This window comes from Leptosomus discolor, chromosome 2, assembly GCF_034619465.1.
Source record: "Leptosomus discolor isolate bLepDis1 chromosome 2, bLepDis1.hap2, whole genome shotgun sequence".
Classification (NCBI taxonomy): domain Eukaryota; kingdom Metazoa; phylum Chordata; class Aves; order Leptosomiformes; family Leptosomidae; genus Leptosomus; species Leptosomus discolor.
In genome coordinates, this window is record NC_141392.1 from 78,085,578 (window position 1) to 78,108,172 (window position 22,595).

General features: G+C 38.3%; 1 protein-coding gene across 1 annotated transcript in view; it reads left to right on the top strand.

The window, feature by feature from the left end:
* Nucleotides 1-22,595, top strand: part of ATG5 (autophagy related 5) — an 81,483-nt gene that overhangs the window by 53,902 nt on the left and 4,986 nt on the right. The window contains exon 7 of the mRNA XM_086461332.1: nucleotides 1,351-1,468. Within this exon, the coding sequence (XP_086317458.1) occupies nucleotides 1,351-1,468 (118 nt within the window). The remainder of the gene's footprint in view (nucleotides 1-1,350; nucleotides 1,469-22,595) is intronic.

Below are 22,595 nucleotides of genomic sequence, written 5' to 3' on the forward strand. Positions count from 1 at the left end.
GAACCACTTTCTGAGTGGTAGAAGACTAAATTCAGAAGGAGCAGAGGCTAGTATTGCTTTTTCCAATTAAGATAGTATGTGTTGAAAGTGTAATTTACTGGATCCCAGTCACCCGTAATGCAGGCCACATCAGCTGCTTTCTGGAGTTAGCTGCTAACAGAAATTTGTCAGCAACAATTTAGAGCTTGATTAAAATTTTTGGGTTGGTTGAATATGAGGTTTTTAACTAATGTTTACTGGCTCAGGTGCCCAATTAGGGAGGAGAGGTCGGGTTGTCAGGAAAAAACCTTTTCCTGTTCTTTCAGTATCAGATGCTTGCTGACCCTGGGGTTGCCTATACAGATGCTCAAAGAAGGGGATTATCTTAACATAACCACAGTTCTTAAATAAGTGCATCTGTAGATCCCATAAGCTACTTTGCTTCTTCTGCAGCGTTGGAAGTTTTATTGCATATGTTTTGGACAGTGACTGGCAGTAGTTACTGCTAGTCGATTTCCTTTTTTTGTCTCCAAAAGAAAATGCGATGATATGCAAGATCTAACAGGACCCATAGTTGAAATCATTCTGAATTCCTGTGCATATCTGCAGCAGAAGTGGGGCATATGTGTTCTTTACATCTGACTAATTCCTTAAGTAGACAGAAGACTCTACATTGTCTGTCAAAGCACAACGCTTTTTTTCTTTTTTCTTTTTGCTTTTTTTCTTTTTTCTTTTTTTTTCTTTTTTAAATTGTACTCTGTTTCTTGTGGCTGAAATAATTTGAATTTTTCTATATAAAATCTGATGGAAAAAGATTCACCTGGCTTGAGCTATCAGGGTACTTGTTTGCCATTGAAAGTGCTTAATGTGTTTCTAAAAGGAATAAGAGACTATTGCAGAAGGTATTGGATATTTCTTACAGTATTGCTTTGACTTGGCAAAATGTATAGGTGTATGTTGAGCTCCTAAGTTTGTGCTCAATATTCATTTTACTTAATTTAAGAATGTATTGAAATGTTTTGTCCAAGCAGATCCTATTCCCATAACAGAAGAGGTTGGGTTTTTTAAAATTAGAAAAAAAAAAAAAAGAATTTATCACTTTTGTATCCATGACATTGTTTATAAATTATCTTCACAGTTCTCTGGAGTGTCAACTTACTTTCAATTGTTAACAAACAAAAACTCCCCTGCACTTCATGATATGAATGGAATGTAAGGGGGAAAAAAAAAAAAAGGAAATGGAAATGCCAGACATATTTCTTCTGCTGCAACCTCTTGTTCTGTCCTATCTTCTGCCTGTCTCAAGTAGTAATACTGCATATTTGCATGGTCCTTAAATAGTTGTTTTTGCTAATTTTGTTATTAAAACAGGCAACAACAGAGAGACCTTTTATACAGAAGCTATTTCGACCAATTGCTTCAGGAGGACAATTGCATACTTTGGGAGATCTGCTAAAAGATGTGTGTCCTAGTGCTATTGCCCCTGAAGGTACTGTAGAAATAACTTTTGTTTGATAAAATAATTTTGTCTCTTGATTTATTGCTTGAGATTTTTTTTAATATGGGGATTTTGGAGGTAGAACTATGTCTCAGTACCGGAGTTTCAGATTTCACTCCTTCCTGGGCCTTTAGTGTGCCCATTATACATCCCCTGCAGTGTTTGGAAAGGGTAAGATTGAGTCCTTAGGCACTCCTGAAAAATTAATCTCTGGAAGTTTTATTTTAAAATTCATATACTCCTTTGCCGTCATACTGTTCTTAGTAAAAACAATCACGTTATTTTCTGCATGGTAAAAATTAAAGCAACATCAACAGAAGCTTTATTTTATGTTACCTTTAATTTTATATTGCATTAAGCTTTCCATATGTAAAACTCTCAAATTTATAGAAATTGAAGATGTTTTCAGAGTTTTATTTCCCTTTTGAAGCCCAACCTTTAAAAATGTACCAGAAAAGAGATTGTTAGAAGTATGTAATAGTTTATGTATAATTACTAAGTTGTATTGTGTGACAAGACACCAATTCATCATCTAGCATTGTATCATTTCATACAACGGCATTGGTTGATCAGCACTTATTCAGAAAAATAAGCATTTCTGGATGTTATTTTAGCCTCAAGTATTATGACTATTGGAACTCTGATACACTTTTTAGGTGGGATGAATGTAAAAGTTCGGTTGTCTGCAAATTAAGATCAAAATTATTTAGCATGAAATGTCAATTTGTTTTGAGAAATGTCTGATATTCTAGAGAAGATCTTGGCACAGAATTTACTGGTGTAGTATCAGCACCTTTTGACAGTAAAGCACTAAATTTGAAATCACTGTAAAAACCTTTATGGTGTTGTTGTACACAGAAGTTGTGTAATTCAAAATCAAACAGTTGTCATGGATTTCTTTAAGTATGGTCATCTTAGAAACTGACCGAAATCTCAAAGTGGTTTTGTTACCCCTGTTTAATACTTCTTAACACATGGAAACAATTTCCAAAAATAACAAAAGGTAAGGAAAATATGGAATGTTGCTAGCCATGTGTCCATTTTTCCTAAAGCTGCTACAAATTTTAGGGCATAATTTCAGGTAGTGCTTTCAGCTAACTGTCCAAAAGCTAAAGCAAGATACAAATAGCTGCTTGAATGTTAGCACAAGCAAGTTTAACCATCTTTAAATACTTCAGTGTGAGGATCCTACAGACACTTAGTGAAAAAGTACAAAGTGAATTTTAAAAAGAGTGAGAAGGATGATGCATTTTGACTTGGAAGGCAGTCAAGAGCACAAATTAAGTGAAAGAAACTCAAAAAGCGTTTATGTGTAAGTTATTGCACGATATAATGGATTATAATTTTTATGTGGATTTGCTAAAGCTGCAGCTGAGGAATGTGCTAGTTACTGCCTTTATTAAAAGTGTGAATGTAATGTAATTTTATCTGAGTACCACTGACTTAATGCTTCCCATTAGTAGGTCTTCTTTTCAGATGTTGACAAATGCGCCAAACTTTAATAGCAGAATAGAGATGTGCTATGCTAATTGTTTGCTTCATTTTTTGTTAAAGGCTAAAAAAAACCCTATACTGTTTACTCAATGCGGGCAAAAAATGGTGATTACTTGGGGAAAAAAAAAAGAAACTAAAATAGGTGCTATCCTTACACTTAGGACGAGTGATACAAAATTTGGCAGAAAGGTTTTCTCGTATTGGGATATACTTGTCTGTTCCTGTACAAATCTGCTTAAATTTGGCCTAGTTTTGATCCTTAAAATTCTACTGAGCAACTTGCAAACTTAGAGTTTAATAAATTTGATCCCTTACATGGGTGTGAGCTAGGTTTCAGCAGAATTTCTCCTGTTAACGCAGATTTCTATTATTGCATTGTTCAGTTGATCCTCTTTTATTCCGAATGTTGTCCTCCTCTTCTGGTAGGTAACAGAAGGAAAGCTGTCTGAGCTAATGCAGAAAATAATGTGAACTCCTGAGGAAATACAGGGGAAGACTGATACATAGGATGAGTGGAGGGGGAGGCAGACTGATTGAACAAGTAATTTGGAAGAAAATGACAGATCTGGGAATCATTAAATCTGATGGGGAGAGCGACTATAAACAATATGGCAGGATGAAAGAGATAGGAGCACAAGCCAAAAACTAACATAGTATCTGTGAACACCTGAACAGAGTAAGTGGGATAGGAGAAAATAAAAATATGAGGGAGAAGAAGAAGGGTATTGCATGTGGATCATACACTGATATTGTGCAAGGCATCCGTGAAAGACTGGGAGTGGTAGTCCTGCTGGCGAGGTGATTTGGATGGTCTGGAGACCTGTTTGGAGAAACAAATTGAATCAAAAGTTGAAAAGAAGGACAGTTTGCACTGGCAGAACAAGAAGATGCAGGTGGATAGGTGGTCAGGTTAAGCTGGAGGTAGTCAGATAAGGGACTGGGGAAAAATTGTTCAGGGCTTGCTGTACAAGTAGACTGCACCCCAGAAGGAATACAAAGTGGAAAATCAAGCACGGCAACATGGAAAGAAAAAAAAAGACCTAGGAGATAGATTAGGAAGAAGCAGATAAAGGATCAGACTCACGGAAAATTACCTGAAAAGATGGATGCACATAACAGCAGTGATTCTTACTGCTGAGGAACATGCACAGGTAAGGTCAGTTCACTTAAGAGGTGTGAAGGGCAGCACTGGCTTAGGCTTGACATGATGCTTCAGATCATCATACTCTGTTCACTGATGATTCAACTTAGCCAAAAGGTGAACTTTGATTATTCTCTTGCTTAGCTTAATCCACTTATCTCATTCGCTATTCAAATGTAATATGCACCATATTAAGTGTTTATGCTCTAATACAGCTTTGAGCTATTAAAAAAACCCACTAACTCACCAGACTGCATAGTGCCACTTCTGAGTTTTGTCTATAGAAATGGTAGCAGCCATAATGAGGACATACTTCTTCCTTTTCCAGCAAGTGGACTAGACTTCTGAAACTACAGAACCTCAGCATGTTTGTGCTTCTGGAGTCTCCATGAAACCCATTCAAGTCAACTCATTTTCTCTCTGATGGTGGTTCACTGAGAGTTTAATGAGCTTCCTCTGTCAACAGATGCTCCATCAGCTCAAAATGCAGAGGAGGTTGTCGAGCTGAGTGTTTCTATCCATTTTATGGGCATATGAGAATTTAATTTGTAAGCATTTTCTGGAAACCTGGGAAACTGTGAATAAATGTTTTTCTTCTAAAAGTAGTTGTATCCATTTGAAGTTGAATACTTGAAGTTTAGGAGGTGTCAGAGTTGTAGACATCCTGTACAATCTTAATTTCCATACACGTGCACACTGATCATTACACAGCTTGTAATCACTCTCCGCCTCTCATCTCCCTTTGTTTTCTGTGGGACTTTTGTATTCCTGCACAGGCTGGGCATGTTTTAGTGTCAGGGCTGTGCAGTGAAAAATCATTGTCCTGATTGTTGAAATGATGGATGGGGAATGAATACTTCAGGAAGTATTATAAGTTAGGCAGCTGAATACTGCCTTTGGGAATTGAATTCAATTCTTCAACCCCTAGGGAGTTCATTCATATGTGGCACTAGGCAAGCTGAGTGTCACAAAACCACTATTTTATAGAGATGAGCACCAGAAAAATCCAGTGATCAATGTGAGTGTTCTGCTGAACAGCTTGCTTGCTTGTGCTTGGAATTGGTGAGAACTCAGGGGCTTTTACTGTGCGCACACCAAGCACTCTCTGAAGTTCGAGGCCTCTCATTACTTTTATTCTGGCCATAATGTCTCTTTGACTTCAGTATGTGATCGATAAAATGATGACAATAGTCTCTTTCCACAGGAAAATCTTGATGAAACAGTTTCTGAAGGAAAACTAGCTTGTGGTCAAGACTTTGAATTTTGTGATTTAAAAATTGTCCTCTTTGAACCTGTTTTTGGTATCTTCTAATTGTTGTTCTTGTGAACGTACATGGTTTTGTTTTAATCTACAATTTACATTTATTCTGGTCAAGGCATTAAAATAATCATAGAATCATAGAATGGTTTGGGTTGGAAGGGAACTCAGAGATCACCTAGTTCCAACCCCCCTGCCATGGGCAGGGACACCTCCCACTAGACCAGGTTGCTCAAGGCTCCATCCAACCTGGTCTTGAACACTTCCAGGGATGGAGCATCCACAGCTCCCTTAGGCAACCTGCTCCAGTGTCTCACCACCCTCAGGGTGAAGACTTTCTTCCTTGTATCTAGTCTAAACCTGCCCTCTCCCAGCTTCCAACCATTACCCCTCGTCCTGTCACTGTAGGCCCTTGTAAAAAGTCCCTCCCCAGCCTTCTTGTGGGCCCCCTTCAGGTACTGGAAGGCTGCTATAAGGTCTCCCTGGAGCCTTCTCTTTTTCAGGCTGAACAAGCCCAACTTTCTCAGCCTGTCCTCATGGGGGAGGTGCTCCAGCCCCCTGAGCATCTTCATGGCCCTCCTCTGGACTTACTTGAGCAGGTCTGTGTCTTTCTTCTTCTGGGGCCCCCAGAGCTGGACGCAGTACTGCAGGTAGGGTCTCACCAGAGCAGACTAGAGGAGGAGAATCATCTTAAAGACATAATGTGATTAAAGACATAATGGGTATTGGTGAAACGAGTTGCTTTCAACTTTTTTCACTCTTGTTTTCAAAAAATAGTTTAGATATTTTTCCAATACACTTTTTTTTAACCCTCCTCATTAGTGAATTAATGCAGTAGTGACATTAGCTGCATCTTTTTGTCAGTGCAACACAATCAATATAAGCTTCTCTTTCTTTCTGTTTTTCTCCATCTGTTCAACTGTGGTTTTTTTCCTTTTTCCTCTATGTTTTCCAGTCTTTTCCAATGACTTTTCGTTCAACTGGAAGCTTCATGGTAATTGTGGTGATAGCTTGTCTATGGTGACATCCGCAACTGAGCTTTGTGCCGTGGGAACACAGAGAATATATGATTTTCAGACTCAACATTTGTAGCCATATATGTGAGCTGTTCCTGTTGCCAGATACTTAGGGACCACCACAAGAAGAGAGAGGGAAGGGTTTCGAGAACCACCCACAGTGTCTATATGCCTTTGCTTTAGGAAACATGGATATAATTAAGTCTCTCTTTTAACTGTGCTGAGAAAAAATATTTCAATGAAAAAATTTATTTTTATATACATAGGCTGAATATGTATGTTGATTACATGTTGTAAAGAAGGTTGTCAGAAGTAGAACAGGTTGAATAGTGACATTAAAACAGCGATAGTGAAAATGGTCTTTGTAAAAATACTGTGTCAATATTACTTTGGACTGTTCACAGTCTGTGGGTAACTGTTTAGATACTGCGTTCTATTTAAATTAGCTTATGAAACTATTTATTCAAGGCCTTTATTGTTTATTGAAGTGCTCCAAAAAATAAAAACTTGAGCAGTTATTATCCCAACCCATACTTCCCTGTCTCCTCAAACTGGCCTTTTATTCAGTTATGTGTATATTATCCTGCGTAGTGAATGCTCTACAGTGCTCCTTTCTGGATTGCTGAATAGTTTCATCTCCTTAAACTGTTGATTAGAGGAAAACTGATGGATAAAAGTTGAAGGCTTTTGTCATGGGCATTGTTAGACCAAAGGAAAGAGTGACTTCTACTTAGAGTCTATCCTTTAACTCTTCAGACTACAAGGAGTGTTAGCTTGATTTTTTTTTTTTTTTGTCCTTAATCACCACAGTGGAGTTGTCACAGAGAGTGTAGCAGTTTAGAACTCATTTGTCAAAACGCATATCAGGCAATTTATACATTACTAGTATAATGATTAGAAAGTGTGAAGAAATGCAATACTTTGAATTAGAACAAGCACTAAGAAGCCAGTGTAGTTCTTAAAACTTTTGGCAATTACATTAGTTATCTTGACTGTAAAGGATACCCTGTCCCTCTGGAGCAATGAGAATGGCTACGCTTACTAGTAGCAAACATCTTTAAGAATGATACAGTGTTGAGAGAACCTTCAGAGAAGATGCTTTTTTTTCACCTTACAGTACTCCTACTGCAATACTGTATAGTACTTTCTTCCGCAAGACTAGGTTAGAACAGATCTGACATAACCCTCTCTCAAACGAGTATTTAGACAGCCAATGTGTTAAATCAGATATTTTCTCACTAGCCAAGCAGTTGTTCTTTTTCATTGGTGCCTATTCAGCTGCTTCACAGGCAGCAGTTGGGGTTATGTGGCAACATAATAAATAGCAAGATCAAGTCATCACAGAAAATGCATTAACTTGTATTTAATATTGATGCATTTAATCTGTTCCCATTTTTTCTTTGTTGTTCTGATCCTCCTGTGTTGACATGAAGTTTGGGAAGCAGTGAAGTCCTACTTGTCATGTTTAATAAATATCAATATTCTCAAAACCAAACTAATCCAGTAATCGCTTACTGTTTTCCAGCCTACTGTAATCTCTCTCTTTAGGACATGTTATTATTTGGGTTTTAGTTATTGCAGTAATAAATTGTAATTTATCAGTTACACAGCACTTCATAAATGAAAGAGACACCTCAGTCTGAAATTTTAGTATGGGTAAACTGATGCTGTGTACTAGTACATTTTCTTATTTACTGTATATCCATAATTACTGTTTACTTAAATTTGTCTAAAGGCTGCATGCAATTGAAATTGGACTTGGGAGTTCTGTGGTTGTATAGATAGCACTTAGCTTGCTATTCATGGACTACTCTTCCTGACCTCCTAGAGTTATTGGGAATCCTTACTAGATGTTGTGTAATTTTATTTTGGTTTTCAGTCTTTTAAAGTAAAACTTTGCAAGTTCTGCAGCTTGATCATATTAAACTGTGTTTAGTTCTCAGTTCTGATCGTATCCTGTTGGGGGGGGGGGGGTGGTGCTTGGTTTTGATTTTACATTTGTTTCTCCCTAGTTATTCATACTTAAAACCGAGGCAAGCTGGTGATTTAGGGTTTGGGCAATGTTTAATTATTTCTGATCTTGATCTCAGCATCATGGAAGAGTGGCACTTATTTTTCAGTTCTTTTTTCAACTTGTGTTGACCCATCGTATTTTCTTTCTTGACAGTGGCTCTACAGCTTTTTCCTTTTTATCCTGCATCATGTTCCTTTAATACTTCTATTCTAGTTATACATTTATACATGACTGTTGCTGTCCTTTGTTATTCTTTTAGTATCTGCTTTTGCATCCTTTAAAATTGACTCTCTTCTTTGACTAAGCTCACCATAACAGGTATAACTATTTTTGTAGTTTTTCAAGCCTTGGCTGATTTCCTAATAGAAGTAGATCTTCAGGGAAGCAGTTAGTCATTGTCACTTCCGCTTTAGTTCTTTCTTCTTGCTTTCCATCCTTTTGTCCTGTGATGTTCTATTACCTATACTTCTATATCAGTTTCCTTGAGTTTTCCAACAATTTTTTGTACCATTGGATATGAAAATTAAGATATTTAGATACCGTGTCTATCAACATTCTTCCATTTCCCAGTTTAGATCTCTCGGGTTTCAGATGCCCTTCAAGATGACTAATGTCCTGGTTACTCTGGGAAGTCCAGAATAAAATTGTCCAATGTTCCCCTTTTCGTTCACCATTCTACGCTTCTGAAATTGTACAAAGATCCTTTCCAGCCAAGAGTCCAAAGTCCTAGTTTTACTTCTCATAGGCTGTGTGTCATGTAGTTTTGAATCTAAGCTCATGACAGATGTCTTTTTTATTTTAATATGAACCATCCATTCATGAAGACTCCAGGGTTTGAATCAGATTATTCTGATTATTCATGCTACAGCTTGTAAACTTGTTGCCTGATCTTTTTTCCTATGCTTGTGGATGCCACTTGCACAGACAAAAGTTGATCTTTTAATTGGACAGCTCTTGTGTGGTAAAGTAGAATTGTCAGGAGTAGTTCCAGTTCCTGAAAATCAAGCAGTCATTTAAATAACTTCAGAGTTACTACTGTTTGTGAGAAGTTTTAGTGTATTATGGGGGAGTATGTGAAGATGAAGCTTGACATTGCCTGTGGTCTCTTAGACCACATAGTTATAGTTTCTACCCAGGTAAGGAAGAGAAGATGTTAAGGCCAAGTTGTTGCGTGCAAATATAGCATAAGCTCACATAGTTGGTGTGGTGGAACACATTACTTTTGCGTATTTTTCCCAAAACTGCTGAATAACAAAGTTAATTATCTGTGCATGAAGGAAATAGCACCATGGCTATTTTCCCCTACTGTCTAATAACCTCTGTCTTACTGAAATTAGGTAGATTAGGCTACCTGCTTACAGTAACAATGTCACTAATGACAGAAATAAAATTGTTGTCTGTCTGTGGCTGCTGGAGGGGCCATGCTGCGTTTCACTGTGGTTTTATGCATTTGATGCATGTTCCTGTGGCCAATTAAGGAGCCTTTATTTCCAGAAGCAGTGATATCAGTTCTGATATTCAGAGTTTATCAAATTTGGAAAAAAGTGAATAATCCACAGCAATTAAAAAAATAATTTTTTTTTTAGTAGACATTTGTGAGGTTCCTGTAAAAGAACATCCTAATATTGTAAACAGTTAGTTTAGAAATGGTGACTCATCTTACTAGAAGGGAATGAGCACAGTATGATCTTACATAGCTGCAGAGAAACAACTGCAAGAGGAAACAGCGTTGAGTTCAACGGAATGCTTTGACGAGGCAAAGGGTTAAAATTATAGAAAACAGAGTTGTTCTGCGAGAGGGAAAAGCTGCTTTCCTCTTCCACACCAGAAATTTAAGACATAGTGCATAATGCGAAGATAAAAGTTGTTTAATGCAGAAGGAAACAGTTTTCTTCCACAACTATCATGTCTAAACAATTCTGGATACAATTGTAATTTGCCAGTGTTGTTGAAGTCTTCATAAAACTTGTTTTGATTTTTGTCTCATGCTTCCTTGAAGACTCAAATGGTAAACATTTGGACATAATGACGCAAACAGTAGGCTATCAATCAATCCCAGTTTTCACAGCATTGTTGTTCATTCAGAAAAGCTGTGTGAACTGACCTCTTTCTACAGCAGTGTCATTAGTTCTTTCAGAAATAAAACAAGGATCAAAAAGACTTCCAGGATTTTTCTCTTAAGACTTGCTGTACTGAATGATTTTGTAAAATTAGGGATCAACTGTTTTCAATTAACTCTTAGCTTTTTTTAATGTATATTGTGTGAGAGACTACATATTAATTTTTTTGTTCTCCCTCAGTTTTCTAAGCATTGACTTCCAGCAAATTAGTCAGAGAAATTTGAATTTCTATTAGATTTGCCTTGTAGGCCCCTAGTTTTGATGTGAGTGACAAATAGTGCAATAGGAGGTAAATGTATGGAGTGTGAATGTCTTTGCATTGACATGAAATATAACTGGGCTTGCCCTGTCTGAGGTTAGAATTAGCTGGACCTGGGGTTTACCATGGGAGCTGCACAGCAAGGAGAGGAGCAGCACAGCACCATCCCAGTCCTTGCTGCTCTGGTGGTGAGCAAACTTTGGAAGGTTTTGCTCCCAATGTCTAGCTAGTAAGTCTGAGTGCTTGTGCTCTCTGCAGGCTGGTCTCTGCTTTTCAGTGCTGTGCAGGTACAGTGTTGAAATACTTTCCCAGACCACCTAAATATAGAAATACAACTAGCCCTGGTTGGTTTTAGGCAGTTTATTAGCCACACTTTCATCCCACATGGATATGACAATATTGTGAAGGGTTAGAATTCTTGTAGTGTGCAGGCATACTAAAAGATAATTAAAAGCTCACGAGTGATATGAATTCTAGTCCACTGTCTCCTACTGTGAGAGTCATCTCGTAGGTCAGAACTGAACTTCGGACTGCTAGTTAAGCTGTTCCACCCTCCTTGTGTCCTTGACTGAATGGTGCTCTCCGTGTTAGAGGAGGTCAGCATGTACATCTCCTTTCTGGTGTGAGTCATTATTTGTGCCTGCTATCTTTTCCTAACCAGGCCATCTGCTTGGATTATCCTTCTGCATCTGCCTTTCATCTATCTGACTTCTGACTTTTTGATATTTTTTTTTAACACTCACACACACCTACCTGCCCCAGTTGCTTTTTTTTTTAAGTTGAAGTGGAAAGATTTTTTTTTTCCTCTGTTAAAATTGCGTGCCTTTAGATTTAGTAGTTCTTTTTGATCAAAAGGGGTGGAGGTCCAGAGGTTTGCTTGAGATCGTAGAATTAATAGTCATGACTACAGAATTAATGAATATAGAATTAATTTGTCATGACTACACAGAAAGGTGCAAATAATTTGGGAGTTAGTAGTGTGGCAGCTGTGCTGTTTATGTGGCTTCTTGTTAGCCTTCATTTCTAAACAAACACTTTCATAATCAGAGAGGGCTTCTGTATATGCAGAATGTTCTGGCTTGCTTGTTCCCAAAAGAAAAGAAAAAACCGTGGTGGCGGTCTGGGACTGGTTTCGGCATAGAATTTTTCAGGAGACAGCAAGCATAAATTGGTTTTAAGGATTGCTCCAACTTTACCTCTGTCAGCTTGGTAGCTTGTGAGCCCTCTGCCGCTTTCCTAGTGGCAAATGGGATGAAATTTAACAGGTTGAAATGCTCGATTCTGCACCTAGGGTGGAGTAACACTGGGCACAAGTATAAAGTCTGTGAGGAGTGGCTGGAGAGCAGGCCCTGCAGAAAGGGATCTGGGGGTGCTGGTTGGGAGCAGGCTCAATATGAGCCAGCAGTGTGCCCTGGCAGCCAAGAGGGCAAACTGCATCCTGGGGTACATCAAACACAGCGTAACCAGCCGGTCAAAAGAGGTGATTGTCCCGCTGTATTCAGCGTTGGTGCGGCCTCACCCTGAACACTGTGCAGTGCTGGGCCTGCAATTTAAGAAGGATGTGAAGGTCCTTGAACGTATCTGGAGTAGGGCAACAAAGCTGGTGAGAAGGCTGGAAAGCATGTCCTGTGAGGAGCGGCTGAGGACTTTGGGTTTGTCTGCTTTGGGGAAAAGGAGGCTGAGGGGTGACCTCCTTGCTCTCTGGAGATTCCTGAGGAGGAAGAATGGAGAGGGAGGTGCTGAGCTCTTCTCCCTGGTATCCAGTGATAGGACGCTTGAGAATGACTCAAAGCTGTGTCAGGGGAGGTTTAGACTGGAGGTTAGGAAGCATTTCTTCACCAAGAAGGTGGTCAAACACTGGAACAGGCTTCCTAGAGAGGTGGTTGATGCTTCAAGCCCAACAGTGTTTAAGAGGCATTTGGACAATGCCCCTAACAACATGCTTTAACTTTTGGTCAGCCCTGAATTGCTCAGGCAGTTGGAGCAGATGATCATTGTAGGTCCCTTCCAGCTGAAACAGTCTATTCTAGTCTAGTCTTTCCTCTTCCATCCAGCCACTTGCCTAATATCACAAGAGTAATGTGCTTTTTCTTTGTGACTTAGAAGTGGTTTCTGGGCATGCACATGCATGCACATTCAAAAAGGCTGAATGTAGGAAGAGGTACAGCAAATAGGGAAATAATCCTATTTCTCGGACAAGCCTTTGGAAATTTGTTCAGCTTCAGCTAAATTTGTTCTGTCGGCCACCCAATAAGTTTTATTAGTATCAGACTCCAGACTATTCTCTTTAAATTTGTCAGAAGGCCAATGACTTTATTCAGGCACAACAAAGTTTTTTAGGTCTATTATTGACAGTAGTAGCATGAAATGGAGAAAGTAAAATCTTCCACAGAGCAAAATAACTTTTCCAAAATTTAGCTTAATCTGTTTGGAAATCACAAGCAATCATAGTCAAAAATTCTCTGCTGAAGAGTGGTGGTATTTTTCATCCTAGAGCAGCCTGCTTCGTGGGCTGCAGTAGAGCTGCACTTCCTGGGAGCATCAGCATCCTACCCCCAAATCCCTGATGGAATGCTATGGATCTGAAAATCTAGGCAGTGAAGGAAAGGTTGTGGAAAATTACTAGAAATTGGACAAGTTTTCTGTCAGTAATCTGCCATGCATATGAGTTTTAGGAAAACCGTTGGAATCAAAACATCTTGACAAAATTTTTCAGTTGTGGTGAATTTTCGGTTTTAAAAGGAATACTTTTTGTGTTTTAGGCGGAGACCTCAGGTTCTTTATGCACTGTCCAGGAATTGCAGTGTATTCCCACAGAATTTATCACTTAGACAAAAGATGAGTGAAGAGAGACAAAAAGGAAAGAGAAATTAGAGGCACAGAGGGGTGATGTGGCTTGCACCTGGTCACACTGAGGTTAGTAGCAGAGTTCAGAACTGGATTTTCTTTTGAATCCTGATCTAAATCAGTCTGTCTCACCCCAAGGAGATCATAGAAGTCACTCAGTATGACTAAGCTATCGAAAACTTCACAGAAAAAAAACAAAACAAACCTTTTTTCTGGTTTCTCGTATATCCTTGCTCATAGAAACAAGCCTGCCAGCAACAGCTAAAGTACACAAAGTATATTAACTTACAGGATATTTTTTTTTATGGTTAGTTTCATGGAAAATGTGAGAATGCTCCAAAATTCTTTTTTTCAGTAGGGGTCATCATCCTGTTAACGTTCGCATGCTGTATAATCACTGCTGCCTTTAATGCTGTAACTGGTGCAAGTGTAACTGGAGACCTTAGTGGGTCTACCAAAGCTTTCAGGAGACAGCAGTAAACCTCTGTGAAGACTTGCAACATGAAGTTCTCAACCAAGACACTGCAGCGCACAACTGGATTTAGACATTGTGGTGTCAGTGTTTTTATTTATACCAGTAAACAAAACAGGGCTAGAACATGTGTTGTTTGTGCTGTATGACTATTAGCAGTTCTCTGGCATAATTTTGGTCTGGGCCAATTAATACTGTCCCAGAAAATTTGAGCACTGTTCATGGAGCAGCCTGGGTACTATTCTCAGTAAGCAATATGGAGGGGGAGATGGTTTAGCAGAATAGGCATTAGCTGTTCTCTGGCACTTGCCCTGAGGTCTGGAGAGTGGATTCTAGTCCATTTTATGAGCTACATCTGTACCTTCAAATTAGGTATATGTACTGTATCTTGAGGGGGGCAGGCTAAGTAAAATCATTCCTGTCTTCCTTGCTTTTCTCTCTTGCAATCTTGTTCTAGTCTGCTTGATGCTTGTAGGTATAACCTGATTTTCCCAGGAGATAAACACTTACAGGGCTAAAAAGAAGAGAACCTGCAAACTAAAGGACCTACAAAAAATAATTAGGAGGAAAATAGCAACCTTACCAATAATGCAAAGCAGAGCAATCCACTAATAAACACTATTTACCATGTCCTACTCTATTCTCTAAGGATTCAGCAGCACTTGTTAATAGTAGTTTTCCCCTTCTTGAGTACCTCATTTTAATCAGAGGTTTCGATAACTTCACATTCAGTGGATAAATTGCACTTTCTGTCTTATGTGGCACCTGTAGCTATTTGGAGAATATTGTAAGAAAATAGAGGTAAAGTTTTCCTTATGTCAAAGCCGAAGTCTTATGCAGTGGGTTGGCATGTGCACAGCGTGTGGCATAGCACCTTATAGTCATTGAAGGTTTGAATGCCTCGTGCCTCTTGCCCTTTTTCCTGATGGTATCATCACCACACTTAGAATGGCAAAATGCAGCGGGTGTCTACAGTTTGGGAAACTTCACTAGGTCCAGTGTCTTAATGCAAACTGTTACTCGCTGGGAATTTAAGCAAAGAAGCCAGAGTATGGACCAGGTACACGACTAGATGCCATTCTGCCACTTGTGATGTTGGGGACCAGTATTCTCAGATGAAAAGGTGGTTGCAAACTAACGCAGCAAAATTAGCTGTAACTCATTTCATAGGTATGTACCTGCAGTGTTTTGTCCATGTAACTAATGATTCCTAGTAGTATTGCTAACTAATTAATGATACTGACTTGGCAAATTCTATTTACAAATGCTGTATGTATGTGTTGTAAGTTTTATGGATCTACTTTTCTGCTGTAAAGTAAAGAAAAATACTTTCTGAGCTCTAAAATAAAAAAAAAAAAAGCTGTCTTTTAAAATAATGATTATATAATAATCTGTCAGCTTTGAAGCTAACTCTCTTGATCTTTTGGAATGGAAAAATTAAAATGAACTTTTGATGAAAATTCACTTCCAATCTTTACTCCGAACAGGTAGCTTTTGAGTTTTGGTTTTTCGGGTTTCAGTTTGGTTTTTTGTGTGTTGTTTTTTTAAGTTACTGTTCAGTGTAAAGGGCCCTTCAGGTATTCCATCACTCCTTTAACCACTCTTTCCTGAATTTTTCAAGACTAAATTCTTTAATTTTACTGTGGTAGAGATCTCCAAATACTTTAATCTACTAGCTGTTCAAAAGAACTTACAGTACGTGTACAGAAAAAGATATTTCATGTGTGCAGACTCTATTGCCTGCTCATTAAAGAATTTATTTTTCAAGGAGTAAGGGCCCGGAAGAAGCTAATGTAAGTATTTTAGCAAGGGTTTGTATTTCTCTGATAAACAGCACTCCCCTTCTGTTTGTGATCACAGGATGAAAGCTCTCTAAGCTTGTATATGTACATTTTTACTGCTACATCATGTAGTGTGCTCTTAAGATTGAGATCTCATTCCCCAGGAAGCATTTCTGTCTAAGATTAATTGCCCTTTTAAAATCAGTGTTTGATGTATTCCTTTGGCTATATCCTGACTCGCTTTAACCCTCTTTGACCTGACCCCACTGACTATTACCGCCATGGCTGAAGCAGAAACCCTTCAGCTTGATGTATGCAGTACAGACTTGAGCCTGTGGTTTTTCACATCGATGGATTCAATTAGCTGAGTTTTTACTGATCAGCTTAGCAGAGGTTGAAGAATTTGTCAGACATGGAACAAGACTGTCCATACTTTGGGGTTAATTGAATAAGTCATCTCCATTTTCATGTATAGTTTGCTTGTGATGTTGTTTACTTTGTTAAATATAATATTAATATTGCTGGAAGTAGCATTTTAAAAAAGGTAAAACCAGTTTATTTTTCTCCAGTTAAGTGGAGGAAAGTACAAAACATGAAATGGCAATCACTTTGATCTGTATATATTGCTTATCACTTTTCAGGCAAATGTTTTAAAACTGTAATTATGTCCGAATGTCCACTTTTGAATTTGATTTATTAAACTGGGATGGTAAACTACCAATTAGCATTATGATTTGATGAAAACAAGTAAACGTGCTGGTCTTTTCTGCATTGACAATGATTTTGCAGCAACAGTAATCCTTCTTTGCTTTGCCTTGCTAGGAGTAGTTCATCATTTGATTAGCTGAAAAATTCATTATAAAAGATTGACGGCCATTAGAATTGAAGGATATTTGCAGGCATGATGTGAATTACAGTAACTTGAAAATGAAGTAAAATAGAGGTTGAAAGTTCGAGAATGCCATTAAAAACCTTTAAAAGTGTATGAATGTGCATATGCATAGGGAATGTATAATATGATTGTGTAGAGAATTTGCTATTTAATTGTTTGGCATAACAGTATTTTCAGAACAATGGCATTATAAAAGTTCTTACAAACTATTAGCAACAAAAGGTCTTTTGCAGCAAATTGATCTGCTTTATACCAATCTTTATAGAGAAAAATCTTTATCAAAGATTTCATTTTTTTCAAGAACCGTATTGATCACGTTTAGCTCTCTAGCTGTATGCAGGGATAGCCTTAATTTCAGAAGGTTAGTTGTGCACAGTTTAGAGGGAAGGGAAACCTCAAATCTAATTAAGGGCACGGTGCATGAAAGGGTTAACTTACTGTAAGTCAAGATGCCTGCTGTTTAAAAAAAGCCACACCACTAAAAGTGGTTTAGCTCCCCCTCAACAATGGAAAAAATAACATGGATGAGTTGGGCTCAATTTGTCATGCGTTCAAGTGCTTATCTTTTAATGCACACCTTCCCTGTTCCTTGTATATATAAATGGGTTGTGTGCTTGCTTGTTACACAGCACAGCAGCATGATTTGCATTGAGCGCTGTCTCTATGTTCACGTGCGGGTAGCCAGACTTAAACATATTGCAGAAAATTGTTTTACAAGCTTCAATGGCTAACCCCAGTCTTTTAGGAACTAGCACAGGTTTATTTCTGTTTCAGGGCTGAGGCTAAGGCACTGATGCTAAGGAAGAAGGAATGTAAGAGAACTTCCTGGGAGTTCATCTTATAATTTTTTTTTTTTTTTTTTCTATCTGAAGCTAGATGTTTGATGGGAAGCATCTCAGGCTCAGTCATTGTAAGGTCGTCTAAAACCCTTTAACCACTTAAAATGTTAGATGTTTAAGAAAAGTATTTTAGGATTCTGTTATAAATTAGTTTGGAACTTACTGCACCAACCCCATTAAAAAGCTTCTATTAAATATACAAGAATAAAAATTTTTAAATAACCAACAAAGTTCAGTTAAGTAGAGCTTTCATTTCCATCCTCTATCTGCTTTTCCACTGAGCTGCATGAGCTCTTTTACAGAATGAAAAGTACCCTTAGTTGTCTTCGATGGCATTACTGTCAGTGTTAACTGTTTTGGACTGCGTGGAGAACTGATAAAAATAGCCTGCTCAGATTGCCTGGACTTGGTGGTGTTTGAGGCCAATTTCACTTTCTCTAAAGACTTGTTCAATGGAATAGAAAAAAGTTTTCTAGTTTGTTTGCAGGCATTCTGGCTGCTATGAGATTAGAAGTGTGACCCAAGTTCTCATAAACTGCTCCAAATTGTAATAAACTTTTGCTTGTGGTGATTAGTTTAATCCACATTTTTTGTTATGTTTCAGAAATGTGGCTATCAGACCTGAGGATAGACTTGACGTAGAATATGACAGGAAATAATGAGAGAGGGAAAATTATATGGAGAAGAAAATGATGAATAAGGGTGATGCCAAGTATTTGATCTCAGTATTTAATGATCTTTAATGTAGATGATAATGTTGCATATTCATCTGTTTTCATTCTGAGGATAGAGAAAGCTAGGACTGTGCTGGAATATAATCCAGGGAACCTAATTATACTAAGAACTGTGACAAAGAAACTTTTTTCCTCTTCTTTAAGTCACAAATGTCTAAACTCAAGCAGGAGATGTTTATGCCACAAGAAGATCATGTAGAGATCAGCCAAATGGCCTGTGTCAAAACCATGTGAAGAAACACAGCACTAAATCAGTGAGTATGGACTTCATGACAGTGTCGCAACAGAGGAGTAGAGGAGTACTTGAGATATCTTACCTGGAGTTAGGCTTTTGTAGTCAAGTACTCTGAAAGAACAGAGTTCACTGAGGTTGACACAGGTCTAGTTCTGTCACAGCATTTTGGACTAAGAAGCAGTAGTTTTTATGAGGGGCTCTGGTAAGATGATGTTAAGGTGCTATAAGAGTGAAACTGAGACACTTAATGACAAAACACACCAGGATGGAGAGAGGCTGATGTTTTTAACTGTTTATTTTGGAGAAGAATTTAAAAAATCAAAATAATGAATTAGAAAAGATAGGTTAAGCACTCTTGTTCTGTTATCTGTAAGGAGTCATTCAGTAAACCTATTAAAAATCAACATTTCTTTTAAAAGAGTTTTTTAAGCAAAATACAAAGTTGTTGATTTTATTTGCCATTAGTTGTCTTTGAGGCCAGGAACTTGCCATAGTTAAAAGCTTTCTGGGATATCTGTGTAGATATTAAGAATATCTAGAGCTGAGAACATATATTTAGGAAAACTGTGACCTTTAGTTTGAGCAATTGAACTCCTATTACTAGCAGTGGTTAAAATGAGAGATAATCTCGTGTTGCTGCCAGTTAGGCAGTTCTACCTGATTGTTTATGTTCATATTGGCAGTTGGATTTTATCCAGGAACTGAAGTTCTTACTCTCCAAACCACATCTTGTGTTTGGAACAATGCTTGTTCCAGATACAAAATCATTTTGAGGAGCAAGACTTGTTCTGAATGATGCATTGGCCGTGTATTTCTGTGTGCAAGTTCTTCACCTGAAATCAGCATCGGTGGCTTTCCCCAGGGCTGGTGGAATATGTAGGCAGGAAGGAAAAGTCAGTCCCGTGCTTTCGTGTCACGCATCAGCCTCTACATTTTTGAGGTCAAAGGAACCATTTGTTGTGGCTAGGCTATTTTAGCGTTGGCTTTGCAGAATTTTTTCTGTGTTCTTGCTCTCGGTCAGAGGATACTGAACAGCATATCTTGCTGATTGTGATCCAGTGTATCACCTGTGGTTTTGTTTAAACTGCTAATTATTCCAAATTAGGGGAAAGGAAGGGAATAAGGATTTCACTCGTTTATGCGCGATTAAAGTAAAGCTAAATGTATGCTGAGATTGCTGTGGCCATTGCGTCACATCCAGCAATGGAGCCTTCTGCTGTGACGAGCAGGGTCCTTTTTGACATAGGGTGGAATTCACAGAAAAGTAAGGAAAGCCTGGCATATGATGGCTGAAATAGGCAAGTGTGAAGCTTCTGAAAACTCATACTAAGATTTTATTCCTATTTTAAAAATTTTAACTAAAAAAAAGCCCTGCTCAATAGAATGTGTAGCAACCCTTGATTCTGAAGCTGTCATTTCTTAAATGTAAAATATTTTGTATCAGTAAAGAGAACTTGTGTTCGCTGTCAGAACTACTTGTGCTGAGTTCATTCAAAGAGCAAATGATCATTTGGCCAAGACATTTGACCAAACTCAACTTTTTTTGTATACACTTCCCATAAAACTCTGTATGTATTGAGTACTCAGCTGAGTAGTAAGATTTGTTTAAAAACCATGTTTGTTTTTCTATTTGAGATCTTTATATTGAGGTCATCATTACTCTGGAATCTGAACATCTCACCGTATTTCTGTACTTTGGTCGCTATTACACATACACATGCCAGAAACTGATTGCAGGAATGTTCCAGTTAAATTTGAGTTTATGAATGGAAAAGCCTGAAATAATATGTTTTAACTTCTAATATATATATTTTTTTAAGACACTTCAGAAAAGCAAAGTGTGAATATTTGATTTATAGATGGCATTGAACTCATTCTGTAGCTAAGCTTGCTCACTGAGCAAAGAAATATTTTGCCATAAATTAAAAAAAGATATGGTATCTGGCTGAAGTAAATATTAAAAAAGTGATGTGAAAATGTTCATAAATACCCCTTAGCTTAATTTTTTGTTGAGTTTATGGATAGTTTATGAGCTTGTGATTTTTGTAGCATACACAGTGAAAATATTTGTGACGCCTTTTTGTTGTAAATGGTATCCAGACATTGTCAATTTTAATATCAGACATTGGAGCTGTTTTCAGTTTTGGCCAGGATGCTGTTGAAGAGCTAGGTGCTATTCAACAGTTTCAGCGCTAGCAGTTGAAAAATCCCTCGTATCACATTGAACCATTACTGACAGTGTTGAGGGTTTGGGTTTTTTAGAGATGTTACCTACTTAAAAGTGCAAAAAGTGAAGTATGTTCGTCAGCTGCTTGTTTATTTGTATTCTACTACTGGTGCAGAAGTCACTGGGGTACTACTTCTTTAGACTGTGAGGCTTGTCTGGGGCTTTCTTCTCTGTATGTCCTAGAATATCCAACCTGAGGTGCCTAGAGAGGGGAAGGATAACTTCAACCACTGCCCAGTTCTTTCTTACTGCCTGTGGTTACAGGTTAGAGCAGTCTTCGAATTTGCTTGCTAAAATATAGTCTTTTGTAAGTAATTGCATGTAGTTTCATATGTGATCCTCTGTGCTAGACCAGAAGTTTAGCTTTCAAGAAGGAAATTTTCACCTTTGCTTGCCAAGGACTTAGCCCCACCCAGCTTTGGCTTTAGGCTTTGAAAATTGAGTCAGCGATATCTGTCAGTAACGAACTCAGTGGTTGCATCTACATGTGAAGCACATTACTGAAAGCTATGTATCTGTAAGTAATTTGCTAAGAGATCTTAAAGAGGTAGATGAAAATCTCTTCCCAGTGAAGATGTTGGTGTGTGGCTTCAGATTCAGAGATGTCCGAGGCACCAGCTGCTGAGCACACACTGTCGAGGAGTGCTCTAGCTGCTTCAGGATACATGAACCTAAATCCCTGTTCTCCTGCCTGGTAACCTGAGGAGCAGGAGAGGTGGAAAGGAAAGCAGCCGCATCACGGCCACAAAAGGAGAACTGCGCTGACCCAAGGTGAGTTTTCCTACAGTGTGGTATAACCTGTTGTCAGGAATACCTTTAGTATCATCTAATCCAGAACACATGGTGTATTCTGAAGATAAGCAAGCAAATGTTTATGGCCCAGCTGAAAAAGCTGGAAACTAGTTCTGTTGCATTGTTCATAAGGTTGCTACTGCATGACACTTTCCTTGGTTATATTTACTCCTTAGACTTTTTAGTATCCTTGTCCAATGTAGTCCTGTGGCCTTGTATCATGCAAGAAGTGCGTTGTTTGCTCCTTGTTTGGAGCACAGGGTTGTGTTTCCCTTTTTAGGGTTTTAACGCCAATTTATAAGTGAAGCTGCCCAGAGGATGAAGCTGTGGTTTCTGTGTTGTCCATTTTGATGACTACGGGCAGGTTCCGGGACTTGCTATGCGGAGGACTTGCATGTGGAGGACTTGCATACAGAGGATTCTAATTGAAGTACTTCAGGGACACTTTTGCTAAATCCTGAATATCTTGTATTGTCTATCAGTAAAAGAATGCAAGCCAGCTAAATTGCCCTGACAGGTAGTTGCTAGAGGCCACAAATCAGAAGGGAGGTATTTCATCCCACTGAAGAATTTTAAGTGGTGCATCACAGATGTAGTCTGGCTAGAGAAGCTGATCTTGTGTAGGTGAAAGGGAGTGTGTAGCTGCAGCATTGGTGAGCACTGTGGTGCAAATCTGAGGGAAAAATGGCTGAAATATGTACCTTTGCCAGAAGTAGTCCCTTCTCACTATTCTGCTCTTAGGCACTTGACTTTCTCAAAAGTGATCTTTACTTTTCCCTCCATCTTTAATTCTTCCTTGCTCAATAAAAGGGTAATTCAGTAGAAAAATGTATTTAGATTGCATCAGGGTGTGTATAACAATCTGAATTGATGCTGAATAAGCTAATTAAATTATTTTGTTTCCTTATACTGAGAGAGTTATTGAGTTATGCAAGCAATGACTTACATAGCTGAAGGAAATAGAAAAATTTACCATGTGATACCATGACATTGCACA